The following is a 14,217-nucleotide window of genomic DNA, read 5'->3' on the forward strand; positions in this document are numbered from 1 at the left end:
ATTATTCTCTGAATAAGGTTTATTCTCTAAATAATGTGTCCTTAGCTGCAAAAAATATTTTAATAATGGTTGCACCACTGTCAAGGAAACTACATTATCCTTATTTTTAAATAGCCTAAATATCCACAAATCAGTTAGTGATAATTTCAATAAAGCCATGCACTCACCACATCCTCCTCATCTTCAAAGCTAGAATCACTGAAATTACTACTGCTTTCATCATCATCCTTAGAGGGCACAACATGCTCATGATCAGTACGCCTCAGACTCATGCGTAACAGTTCAGAACATGTGTGCATGTTTACGGTAATATCGGACAACTTCATTGATAGTTCACGCCAATCCTGAAATACAAAATGGACAATTAATTAATTCTCAAATTGGAATGTTGGCAGGTAGGTAAACATTAAAGTGCAAATTTACTGAAAATATCATTCTCTCTTTTGACTAAAGGCATATGTTAAAACTCTCATCTTCTGTTTTTCACTTTTATCATGATGGTTTGAACCTACCATACATACACTCTTCATGTTGGAAGTAGAACTATATGACATAAAATCAATAAATCAAGTAATCAATCCACAATTATTTTTATGACAACCACAGAATTAGAGAAGGAGAACCGGGACTCCCTATACAGCCACAAACAATTGCATCGTCAGCTACGGCGATAAAATTGGGGGTATTTGGGTCCTTGCCGATGGTGCGCGGAGACAAACAAAAAGAATTCTGTGTCTTATCTTTAGCATCTTGGTATCGCGTACAGGTCGCATCAAGTCTCTCTCAAATGCACCCATCATCCATGTCACTCTTGCATGACAACGATTTCCTCAAGCCCATTCCAAGGGAAACCGAATACCCACAATTTTGCTCCATGCCTGTATCAAGATGGCGGTCGAGTCCCGCTTCTCCTTCTCTAATTCTATGATAACAACTTACTTCAGCAATCTCATCCTGTAGTAGTGTCTTGAGTAAAATCACCAGTACTCTAGCAAGATAAGCAAACCCTTCTTTACCATACACAAGGGCTTTCATCAAAGAATCTGCAGAGAGAGGGTTAAAAAATTCCTTCATTGGTTAATTCTAAAACAAAATTAAGGGCATTTTGTGATCCACAGCCTCATCCCCACTTTTCTCAAAAAAAAAGTTGAGATTTTTATACCACTGGAAACCTCTGGCTAAATAACGTTTATGTACAAAATATTTCTTACAGATTAAGGGATCTGGAATGAGCGTTTTGACAGTATTTTTTGTGGGACATGAGAGCACATCAGACATATCGTATTGCATTCTGAATACGGAGAATGTCTTTCTGATATCAAATAATTTTCATTTTTTGAAAATCACAATATAATACAAATTTTATGACAAATTATACAAATTTGATATTTTTCACATTTTTTGATTTATATTATAACAGTCCTCGAAGTAAATTTTATATATCTAATGATATAATATCTAATGATATATTCTTAAAGTGCATGTAGCTGGGAGGAAAAGCCGATGATCAATTGAAAATTTTGACCTTTAGTTGAAGATATGGATTTTTTCCCCAAAAAAGCCTAACAAAAATTAGGTCTTTTCGGGAAAAAAATCTATATCTTCAATACGAAAGGTCAAAATTTTCAATTGATCGTCGGCTTTTCATCCCACCTACATACACTTTTAAGTATAAATCATCAGATTTATAAAGTTTACTTCGAGTACTGTTTAATATCAAAAATATCAATTTTTAATCATTTGCCATAAAATGTGCATTACATTGCAAATTAAAAAAAATCAAAATTATTTGATATCAGAAGGACATTCTTCGTATTCAGAATGCAATTGATATGTCTGATGTGCTCTAATGTCCCACAATAAATACTGTCCAAACGCTCATACCCCATCCCTTAATTTGTTTAGCAAAAATATCGTCAAATTTGAATTATGTTCTGGTACACCAGAACGAAATTACAACACATTGGCCTATGGAACAGTGTAATACACATAATCATGCATAACTTGCAAGTTATGGAAAATCAGAATCAACTGAAATTTTAGGAGTAAGCTTTTTTCATGCATATCAACTGAAAAATGGATGCTAGTTTAAGTAGGCTACTGTAACTGAGAAATACCAAATAGATTATTAGCGATACCATATTTGGCTTTTAGTCTACCATATTTGGTGCTTACCTGCAGTAATTGGATATGGGTCATCAGGCATAAGTAAACCGCTGTAGCAATTAAGGAATTCAACCACCATCGCTATGTCACCAAATAAAGTATTAGGTATGCCCTCTGGCATGGACACTAGCTTTGGAGCGGGAAGCGGCTTCAACTTTAAGTCTTGATCTTCATACCTCTGTGGACATAAGAGGAAATAACTTAGAATTAAAATTTTATCTACCAATTGTTTTCAACTTCATCATATGCACAGCCAAATTTTGACTTTTGAACTTAATGAATTATAATTTAACATAAAACAAGAGCAACAACTACACAAAGGCTACAAAACTAAGAAATAAAAATGAAAAGACAACTAACACACTTTTTCTTTGTCTAACTACCTGTACCAAATCTTACCTTGGCCTGTTCTGTCTTCAATTTCCTGAGTTCCTCTGCTTTCTTCTGTCTTTCTTCTTGTGCCTTCTTCTTCTTTTCCGCTTTCCTAGCCTGCAGAATTTTCTCCTTCTCTTCTGGACTCATATTTTGCCTGTAAACATGGCATAGGAAGGTTGAAGTTCAAATTCACAAGAGAAAAGAGAAAATATGTCAATACATTGTTCATCTTGTTACACAATGTTTATCTCTAATATAGAGCCTACAAGTTCCAAGCTCACTCCTAAGACTATGAAGAGTAATTTGAAAAATGATAAAAACTATTGGAAATCTATTTCATTTTACACACCTGTTCCAATTTACAATCAGAAATCATTGTGTTCAATCAAAATGGCTCATTACTTACAAAAATATGCAGTTTTAAAATGTGCACTTTGGTCCATTCAACTATCAAAACTCATGCAGAATCTGATCTACAGTAGGTCATACTAACTGCACTATTTGAGACTTGTTGAATGTAACTTTGAAAACCAGAATCATATATGAGCCATTGAGATTGAACTCAACGATGTGTGACGTTGTATATCGGACTAGTTGTCTCAAATGTAATGTGCTGCCAATTATTTTTGTTTTAATTTTGGAAAGTCTGAAAAGTTATTCTGAAAAGTCTTGGGATAACTTCAAGACTTGTAATGGGCTATGCATTTTGCAAGGTTGAGCGGGAATGAATAACTGACATTCCTCATGAAATAATCATGTGAATTAGACCATCTTTAGCTTGTTTTTGTTGTTGAACAGGATTCAATTATGTTTCAATGTTGTTCATCACCATTTAACAATGTCCAGCGTGTATGTCTGATTTACTTCGCTCAAGCAGTTAAAGCTGCCCGAGCGAAGTAAAACATGCAGATGACATGGACACATTGTTGTTAAACGGTGATAAGCAACAGTGAAACATGAATCCCTAAAAGAGTCACCCATTTAGTTAACCCCATTTGAAATCTACATCCCTGTGTGGAAGATTGAAGTCATATCTTCCATAGGGGGGTGTATGGATTTCAACTGGAATAGCCTACTACTCACCATCTGAGTTTTTCCATTCTCTCTTTATACTTGAGCAGGACATCCTCTTTGATTTCTGGTTTGAGGTGGTTGATTTGTTTCTCTGTCAATTCTTTGGCAGCTTTCACCACAAGCTTCTTGTATAGATCTTGGTCCTTCTTTTTGATACGGCACATCCTGAAATATGATAAATAGGTCATTCAAGAACAACATGAATACTGTCATTTTAAGATCATTATCTATTTGAGCTCTGTTATCCGACAGGGTTCAGGAACTGCCTGTCCACAGACTCTTCATGGCTGTTCCCAGCTGGGATTTATGCTGCCAGTAAGTGCGCCATCACTTGGTGAATTGTGAACAAAGCAAATTTCAAATATATCAAAAATTTTTACATCACATTTTTATACCGTGCATATCGAGGTGTCATAGCCAACAGGCCCTAAGTACAAAAACACCATTTGTGACATGATCAAGAAAAATGAGTCAGATGTCGCTAATATTGATTTTGAGATATTGGCAAAGAAAGTGTTAAAATTCTTTTGTTTTACATTTTTTCAGCGATAGATAAATTGATGTAACTTGGCAAAGAAAAGTCATATTAACATGGGGTTTTCAGTTTCTGAAAGCTCTAAATGTCCTCTTTAGAAACATATTATGTTAAACTAAATTCCCCTTGATCATGTCACAGTTAATGATACAGGCATTTTTGTCCTAAGGGCTTTCTGGCTCTCACACATTTCATGCATAGTGTTGCACTTACGGCTTTACATTTCTGCTGATAACAGTTTCTGTGGCTATAGCTTCATTATGGCTATACAATAATTAATGTGTCCAGTGTTGCAAGGATTATTTTGGTCAAAAATGCACTTAGGGCCTTTTGGCTCTGACCCCACGATATGTAAAATTGTGTTGCAATTAATAATATCAATAAATCAAACGCTGCCACTCACTTATTTGCTATTGGTGGTTGCCGTGGGCTCTTGGGTGTTTTGGGTGATGCCTTGGTAACCATATTACCCTCCTTCTTGGACCCTTTCTTAGCACCAACATCAAACAGGGTTGCTTGCTTAAGCTGGAAAAAGATCAATATTGTGAGCATCAGATCATATTTGTGCTTCATTTGTCATCAATTTGCTGGAAATAGTTTCAACTGCAATGAGGTGTTCCGGTTGAAATCCACACTCCCCCTGTGAAAGATTTGGGAAATATCTTCCACAGAAGGAGTATGTTTTTCAAATGTAATTGGTCAGATTATACTCCCCCTGTATTATGGTTTTACCTATATCATCCACAACTGAAGTGAGTATTTCAAATGGAAGTTACTCAATTGTCTATTCTATTTGAAACTTATACTCCAACTTCAAAATCAAAATACTTCACATTAAACTAGTGTCCATGGACCTAGTTGAGGATAGGAGACTTTAATACTGACAACAACTCAATTGTAAAAAAAAAAAGTCCTCTTTTGGCTTTAGGGAGTCAGATAGTGCACACAAAGTTACACAACATCAAACATACCTTTCCTCCTGGTGTTTTTCCACCTGGTGTTTTCTTGGGAGTCTTCTTCCCTGGCGTGCCTTTTGCAGGTGTCTTTTTAGGAGTCGCTTTCTTGGGAGTCTTTTTTGGTGTCCCCTTCTTAGGAGTCGTCGCTTTTTTAGGTGGGGCCTTCTTAGGTGTGGCCTTCTTGGCTGCAGTTTTCTTGGGGGTTGATTTGCTTGGAGTTTGTGCTTTTTTGGGTGTTGCTTTCTTTGAGGTTGATTTTTCTTCTTCTTTCTTGGGTGTAGCCTTTTTAGGTGTTCCTTTCTTTGGAGTTTCCTTCTTTGAGGAGACTTTGCTAGTTGCAGACTTCTTTGTTGTAGGTTGTTTTGTCTGCTTCTTCTGCGGAGTTTTCTTTGTCGGCTGTTTCTTAGCCTTTTCAGCAGCTTGCTTTTTGGAAGCTGCTTTAGATTTCTTTTTGTCGCTCTCAAAGTCATCCTCACTAGAGGAAGATTCATCTTCTGAAGAAGATGATTTCTTTTCAGATTTGCTTGCTTTTGTAGATTTAGTTGTCTTAGATTTGACTGGACTTTTGCGAGTAGCTTTTTCTTTGCTTTCGGTTCCTTTTTTAGACAATTTGCTTGGCGATTTACGCGGACTACTCCCTGGTACTGATTTAAAATGATCGGTTAGTTTACGTTTTGTTGGAAGCCTTTTCTTTTCAGCTTTGACGCTATCATCACTTGACTTCTCACTTTTATCAGGTGAATCATCTACAATGATAACTTCATCTTCCTGAGAATCAGTCTTGCCAGATCTACTTGATCTACTTGATTTAGAGGTTTTTTTCTCTTCATCAATGACTATAACATCTTCTGCTTCAGAATCCGCCTTACCATCTTTCTTCTTTGAAGCTTTCTTGGAATGTGCTTTGCTTTTGCTAGTTTTTGAAGACTGCTTTTTATCTGCTGCTGTTTTCTTGGTTGCTGGTACCTTTGTTTCCTTTTTCTTCTCTGATTTCTCAGTTTTCGTAGGACTAATTTTCTCTGTTGGCTTTTTAGATGAACTCTTGGTGCTAGATCTGAGGTGTGGTGGTGGAGAACTATAGCTATGATCTAAATGCACTTTTTCAGGTGATGTCATGATGTTAGGATTACGTTTTGGAGGCGTTACCATGACACTCTGATTGCGTCCTATATTACTAGTATTTTGATCACGTTGAAGCACTACAGACAACACCATGTTGTCTTTCTTGCCAAAGTCCATTAGACTAGACTGTTTCAGTTTTGGACCGCTTGATGACGAATTGTTTTCTGAGAGTTTGCGCTTTTTGGATTTGCTGGCCATTTCATGTGGCTCTGCTGAACGTTTGATGCTGGTTAAGTTTCCTAGACTACTCGGCATCACCTATAATGAAAGCAAACAATATGTGTTGTCACTTGATGTCAGTATGGATCACAATGGTCTCCAATTGCATAGTTCAATAACCTCAATTAAACAATCATAGTGCAAAATTGTTTTTGTATTATCATATTACAATTTTACATTCTACAATATTAATATTGCAAATCAACAGTTTTGTTTGATACAGGGCTGACATTATTCTCCAACGATTAACGTGTTGGAGTTGTAATGAAATGAACATCCTCTGCTTTATACTTCTCTGCTGATAAGTTATCCTTACCTTGTACGGCGAGAGCATAACCTCGTTAATTCGACTTGGCAAGTCAAACTTTTGGACCAACTCTTCAGACACAACCCATGCACATACTGGCGTACTCCCTACTTGGACTGCACTAGCCCGTATGAAAAGCTGTAGTAGATCCCTGGATGGCAAGGTAGTGGTGTGTCTGCAATGACATAATGGAATGTGTGCAATTATACTTACTACAGTATACTTTGTGATTCTCCTTGTACTTCTGCACTATGTAAATTTGTAAAGTCAGAGATGTTTGAATTGCTACTCCCGATTCCATAAAAAATACAGCAGTAACAGCACTAATATAATGTGTTTTGGATTAAAAAAATATCATGTTTTGCCAAATAGCAATATCTTAATCCTTTAGTTAGAACTGGCAAAAAAATTTAATATTTGGCAAATTTTTGATTTATTAGAAGTGAATTGTTATTGAGAAAAACATCAAATTCGGGATTAAATTGCTGATGATGCTCTTGTTGAAAGGATGGATTTACTAATACTACTACTGATGGTGGCACCCACATTGCAGGGAATTGCGGTAAATACAGTGAAATTACGTCCATTGCATCATCATGCAAGAAACTGATGAAATTAGTGAAATTCTACCATAATTAGGCAATGAACTGGATAGAAGTTTGAGTCATAGGTTTTGTCCATGCAATTTAGCGATCGTCTCTTACATGACTGATGTATGTTAAAGTTTAGTAACACGATATAGCATGGAATTTTTGCATTTTTTTGTCAATTTTTCATTAAAAATTGGGGAGGGGGCGTTTATTACAGACAATATGGTATGTTATAAGCATGATTTCCTACATAAGATTTGCTTGACAGATTATATAGCTGTTTAGTGTCAATACTTACAAGAGGTCTTTGCCTGGTATTGAATGGATGACTTTATCCTCTCCTTCCACTTGTACATTATACTGGAATGATGTTGTCTAGGAGATAAATCACAATTGATTGGTATTAAAAACAGATAAAACAATTAAACCAAACAAAAAACAGCCAAAACACATAACAACAACAACAACAACAACAACAACAACAACAACAACAACAACAACAACAACAACAACAACAATTTATACACTTTTATGAACAATAGATAGGCCTATTCACCCTAGATCTAATTTCAACATTACAATACACTTTTGGTATTAAAATCAACTCAAAATAATGAATATAAAGCACAGAGCTCCAATGGCAATATCATAAAGTACAGAGATATTCTTTTATGTACGTCACAAATATTACCGCAAAATTTTACTTGGAAAAAAAGGGAATACAGAGTGAAAATATGCAGCAACAAATGTATACATGTACTTATAATATTGCTGTATCTGTTAATTTTGTGTCACCCTGAAGTTTTGATCATAGGATAAAAAAAGTACACATTACATCTTCTTTAAACCTTGGTTTCTTTCCTGTGATAATTATGCACTATAACAACAACAACAACAACAACAACAACAACAACAACAACAACAACAAAAACAATAATAACAACAACAACAACAACAACAACAAAAAAAAAACAATAATAACAACAACAACCACCAAAACACCTGTTTGTTTACCTTGTTTGCATTGCCATGCTGGGGAGATGAATAAGGGTGGTCCTCAGAAACACTGTTCTCTTTGTCACTGGTAGGAAGCTATAAAAGAAATAACAAAAAAACATAAATTACATATATATTATCTTTTGCAAATTTCCTTCGCATTTTTTTATTTTGGCACAGTTTATTTATGGCGTAAGCAGGAAGTCAGGTTCTGATTGGCTAGTTGAAACACGTCATCATCACATCAGCACCTCATTTGCCAATCAATCTGCGTAGCATCGCATGATGCAGTCGTGATTTTATGTGATTGGTCGGCCAGTACGATAGATCTTTGCAAAACTCTTGTAATTGTTCCATGTTTTGCTCACACAAGTTACCCGCTAGTTTCAATATAGGAAAATTGCTGGGTTTTTTTTATTTGATTTGATTTGTTCGGGTTTTCACAACCCTGGATAACCCAAGAAAGCCTCTATTGAAGCTTATTTCCATTGGGGTCCATTTGAACACCGGGACGGGTTGGGAACAGTCAGGGGTTAACACCCTACTCTTTTCGAAACTGGCTGCGAGATACATGTACAGGTATGGCTCTCTGTACACGGGACCGACGGCTTAACGCCCCTCCGAAGGACGGAGTACTTTCATGATTCATTTACCCAATTCTAAATGAGCCAAGGGGAGAGCGGAAGTCTGAATTTAATCTACAGAAGTTGCCAATTAATTTCAGACTTTTTTTTTTCCAAGTCAATATCCCAGCAAATCGCCACCGCCGGGAATCGAACCTGGGACCTCATGCACTAAAGGCAAGTACCCTAACCATTGCGCCACGCTCTCCCACTGTTGGCAGCTTTATTTGACAATTTCGGGAACCATTGAATATCAAGCTATTTAATTATCTCTAACAGAAAAACAAGAAAAAGTAATTATTTCAAACTTCCTGTTTAATCATTCAATAAGTTGAATCGCACAGAATAGCAGTCAACTCATCTCCTTCTACCTTAGGCTGCAAACTTATCTATCACCCAATATAATATCTTTTTAAATCACCCTTCATATTTGACATTTGATCAAAGCTGAAAAACAACAATAACAAAAAGATCTATAAATTACATTTACCTCATCATCGCACATCTGCTTGAAATCAACAACCTTGCCACGGACTCTGTCAAAGAAATGGAACAAGATATTTAGATGGTATTAGTATGATATCTGCAATCTGTTCACATAAAACCATGTATAAGTATTCAATAAATGAAGCAACATATGATGTCATACTAAAGAGCAGTTGTCATTGTTCTTTGCCCGGCAGTATGCATGCACAACCCGTTTTGTTGAGGACATGTGCTGATGAAACGGTCAACATAATCATGTTACCTTAACCATTTATTTTTTTAGAAGAATTACTGCAAGGATCAAAACAAACACAAGTGACTTTATTCTTGTTTTAACTGTTTTATACTTACATTTTGCCCCTGACTTTGACTTTGAGCTCAACTGTCTCTCCAACTCCAAATATGGACTGGATACGTTGCAGAGCTTCATCAACAATTACATCTAAAGCAGCAGCACCTATAGGAAAGGAAGACACCAGAGAAGATATGTTAACCTTACCAGAATCCTTTGAGTTTGACTTCCTGAAAAAATAAGGTTAAAACTTCTTGAATGGAAACCACCACTTGGCTCCCTTATGTTGGAAAATACATGTATGTTAACTTAAAAGTGCTGGCTCTAGCTAATATTTGACCGTACTATCTTGATTGTGAGTTTTCACATCAATGGCATTTGAGTTGACTCTTTTACCCAGTGAAATTGCTGAGCCAGTTTCTGTCTAATTCAGGTTAAAATAGACAGAAACCCTGCCTGACAGTTATTATTTAATCTTATTTCCTTATTGTGAGCAAAGAATAACAAAACTGTACAGTTATTTTATAAATTTATGCAAACTTACGATGGTGAACAAGTTCTAACACCGATCTTTCCAGATGCTTCGGAAACTTTGATGAGAGTCGCTTGTGAACTTCTGTCTCTGACCTCAAGGCTTCTTCATAGGTTAACCCAGTGAATCCTGTACATTGACAAGTCCATATAGGCTGTTTGTATCCCTGCATCTGCCTATCATACTCCCTGAGATTTACGGGTTAAGGTTCAACCAATGAATACAATACAAGTAGATATAATCATAAAATTCATAAATTAAGTTGTGAATGTAGTTCCGACCCTCCAATATTGCACGAGCTGAGTATTTTGGTGGGCTCAGAGAGCTCTGTGATTGAAGGTTAAAAAAAAACAACCCTAAAGACAAAGTGTAGCGAACAGAGCTGTCGCCCATCATGGCCGGGAGTCCAGGCCACTCCAGGGGCCTGCTTAAGGGCCCCCGGTGTAGTCCAGGGGCAATGCCGCAGTGGGTCTCGAGGGGTCGAAGCCCCCCAAAGCCAGAGGGCTTCTGCATCATATATTATATGGCATCACAGGAGAGGCCATTTCATGCCAGGGTAAAATGGAGTACAACTTTACTTAATTATTAAAGTTGTGTTACACATTCTCACAAATACACCGTGACTGCAAGTACATGTACTCACTGCAGATTAAAAAAAAAATTATTTAAAAAAAATTATTTTCCAAATTCTTTTGGTTTGGAAAACAATGTTTTTAATATGTACATGTATACCGTATATATGCAAAGTGATAATTTGTGCATGCCATACTCTAATTAATGATTTTAAAATGTATTGAATTTGTATCCATTTTGAAAATCATTGGTAGAGTATGAAATGAACACAAATTATTATCACTTTTGCATATATTATATTAAAAACACAATTTTCTGTTTTTGCTGAACCATGGAATGGTATCAGCCTATATTAGTGTATGTTACTAGGTTCCTAGGTTACTAGCTCACTAGGTTACTACATATGTAGCTCACTAGGTTACTACATGTAGCTCACTAGGTTACTAACTAACCATTTGGTCTGAAATGGACATATCTCAAAATGCCACGAAGGTATAACCCCATGAGTGGTGTCATATGAAAGAGGAAAACATAAAGAATATAATAAAAATATTTCCGAACGTCAGAGGTCATCCAGGGTCAAAAAGGTCATTTTAACCGAAAATGCTCGATTGAGCTTAAAATTGAATGCAATGATCCTTATGACATTCTAAACATGTTTAAAACATTTTAAAATTTATTTAAGGTCATTAAGGGTAGACGAGGTGTTGTTGGTCGAAGCAACCAAAAAAATCGATTTTTATTCTCTAGATCAATAAATTATGATAAGGATAATGAACTGAGTGCAATGCATTCGTCAAGATAATCGCACGCGCCGTGGAGTTATTGCATTTAGCTTGAGAGCCGATAGGCTCGAAAGCTAAATGCAATAACTCCATGGCAAGTGCAATTATCTTGACGAATGCATTTGCACGAGTACATTATCCGTCATACACTTTGAGTGTAGGCCTATTAAAACAATAGGCAATATTAATTGTAGACTGGCCCCCAGTCTCGGTTCGGTTCCATCTCTGGATAATGTAACAATAAATAATTACGTAATGCCCTATGAAAAAAAATACCAACTCCCCCCCCCCCTTATTTTCTTCAATGCCAAAACCCATTCCTCTTCATCCACAAATCGACGCCACTAATTACACCCACCACAGTCAACCATGCAGCAATATAGAAATATACTCAGTATTATAAGTGAACGCGAAAGTCCATTGAGCGCTGATTCGAGACTGGTCCAATCTGTTAGAGATCTCACTTCCAAATATTCGTTCAACGAAGCACGGTGATTCGATGTCAATTACGTAAAGCCCGCCCCAGTTTCAATTCAAATATGGTAGCACAAAGCTATGCCGCGGGATGTGACGCTTAAGATCGGATGGGACACTTGTCAACAACTGAGAGGTATTGAGCTCAAGTGGCACGCGCCTGATAGACCCATGGTACGCAGCGCAATAATAAAAGGCAACCACTCGACTCGGACGCTGCGGTTTGCAAATGTTTGCACATTATTTAGCTAGGAAGCCTTTTCAAATATCCGCGCTGCCAAGCTGCGTTGATTGGTCGGATACAATATCGTTGTTTAGTCGCTTACGGTCATTTTCACGGTAAAGGGTGTAACTTTTGATTTTTAGGGTCAAAATTTCAAACCACTTAAATATGTTTCTGTTTACTGTAATCATGCATAGAAGCAACTTAAATTCCAGTAAAATAGTGTTTCAAGGCTTAAACCTTTTGATTTCTGATAAAAAATTTGACATTTCCATAACATTTTGGTTAAAAACTAAAAAAAAATGTATTTTACATAAGCTCAGAAAATTATGACATGAAAGCTGGAATACATGTGAAATCCCATTCCAAAGTAAGTCAACAGATATAAGTTAAATTTTATACCATGTTTTGCTATGTTTGTAATTGCAATTTTGAAAATTTTTAACATCAAGGGTCATTTGCAATGGAAATTTCCCAACCTTAAACATATTTTTTAAGTTTTAATTGGGTTCCTAAAATAATTTAAATGTCTAACTTCATGTACAAATACTACTTGATGAAAGGAACCTCCCAGCCAAGTTTCACAGAAATTGGAGTTATTTTTTAGAATTGGCAATTCAAGCGATTTGTGTTTCGGAGGCTTCAGTTAACAACACAGGTGATCATAAAAGTAAAATATTTGGCTAACTACTACAAGTTGACATGAAAAAATAGGTAAAAAATATCACAATTACCAATTTTCATGCTTTGCTTCTAAGTATTGAATTTCAGTTGTGACAAAATTAAATTATCACAGCAAGTCATTTTTTTTTGTTTCGAGGCTTCATGTTTACAATGGTTAAACATGGCAGAAGAAGTTTTTTTTGAAAACAACACTGTTGGGATCATCTAAGCTGTTATTTTCTTGTGTGTATTGAATCAATGATTCTATGCGGCAGATATTGCAGATTTATAACATGATAATTTTTTCACCCATTTGTTAAGTATGGTGTTATTTGCATGTGAAGCCTCCAAACGGGCTTTCTTGGATATCAGTATATTTTTCAAGCATTAACCATAATATCAATTTTTTTTAAATTTATGACATTCTGCACATATCATGCAACAATTACAATGCAGATATCAATATGGAACATACCAATTTAGATATGCATAGATGATAATTAAGTTTACTGTTGTTTCGGAGGCTTCATTTGTTTCGGAGGCTTCAATTGTTAACGGAAAGTTTGTATTGGGTCCCATTTTCAAACGGTGATATATATCTCCATGATTTAAAAACAAGTGACTTGAGGATCTACTTTGCTACATTTTGATAAATAGATTGGATGAGCTCTTTTATTTATATTTGCCCAAGCTTGCTGAACAGTTTGTTTGGAGGCTTCAAAAAGTTAACGGAAAATCGGCTCTTTGAAGTCAAGATTTTATAAAAATTTTAAAAGCTTGCAAATCAACTAATTTTTGTTACCCATTTCAAGTTAAGATATCAACTGTTATGAATCAAGAAGAAGTGAAGAAATAACCAAGAATTATGAACCAAAGCTATACCCACAAAGTTTGTTAACAATTGTTAACGGAAAATGAAGCCTCCGAAACGACAAATATCGAAGTCCGGTTCTCAAAAATACAGGGCTGTTCACAATTAAATCTAATGTGGCAGTGTTTACTGAACATATGACCGTACTTTCAGGATAAGAAAAATTATCCATGAACTAACTGAAGAAAACACAGGGTTTTACAAAAATGTTACTGTTTTTTACAGTTTTTCAAAATGGCAATATTAGGTACATTTAAGCCTGCTAAAACTGAACGCAGTAACTCCGAAGATGATTATGCTACCCAAGGTAGCTGCTAACTAGATGACTTATGTGGCCAAAAATCATGGAATTCTG

The 14,217-nt window shown here is 35.9% G+C and overlaps 1 protein-coding gene across 1 annotated transcript in view; it reads right to left on the minus strand.

The window, feature by feature from the left end:
• Positions 1–14,217, minus strand: part of LOC140138130 (tyrosine-protein kinase BAZ1B-like) — a 47,386-nt gene that overhangs the window by 21,525 nt on the left and 11,644 nt on the right. The window contains exons 2-14 of the mRNA XM_072160054.1: positions 10,286–10,461; positions 9,801–9,906; positions 9,454–9,499; positions 8,359–8,436; positions 7,643–7,719; positions 6,764–6,929; positions 5,122–6,486; positions 4,554–4,675; positions 3,625–3,780; positions 2,566–2,695; positions 2,176–2,344; positions 940–1,043; positions 168–344 (exon numbers count right to left, since the gene is read on the minus strand). Coding sequence (XP_072016155.1) covers positions 168–344; positions 940–1,043; positions 2,176–2,344; positions 2,566–2,695; positions 3,625–3,780; positions 4,554–4,675; positions 5,122–6,486; positions 6,764–6,929; positions 7,643–7,719; positions 8,359–8,436; positions 9,454–9,499; positions 9,801–9,906; positions 10,286–10,461 — 2,872 coding nt within the window. The remainder of the gene's footprint in view (positions 1–167; positions 345–939; positions 1,044–2,175; positions 2,345–2,565; positions 2,696–3,624; positions 3,781–4,553; positions 4,676–5,121; positions 6,487–6,763; positions 6,930–7,642; positions 7,720–8,358; positions 8,437–9,453; positions 9,500–9,800; positions 9,907–10,285; positions 10,462–14,217) is intronic.

This window comes from Amphiura filiformis, chromosome 17 (genome assembly GCF_039555335.1).
Source record: "Amphiura filiformis chromosome 17, Afil_fr2py, whole genome shotgun sequence".
NCBI lineage: Eukaryota > Metazoa > Echinodermata > Ophiuroidea > Amphilepidida > Amphiuridae > Amphiura > Amphiura filiformis.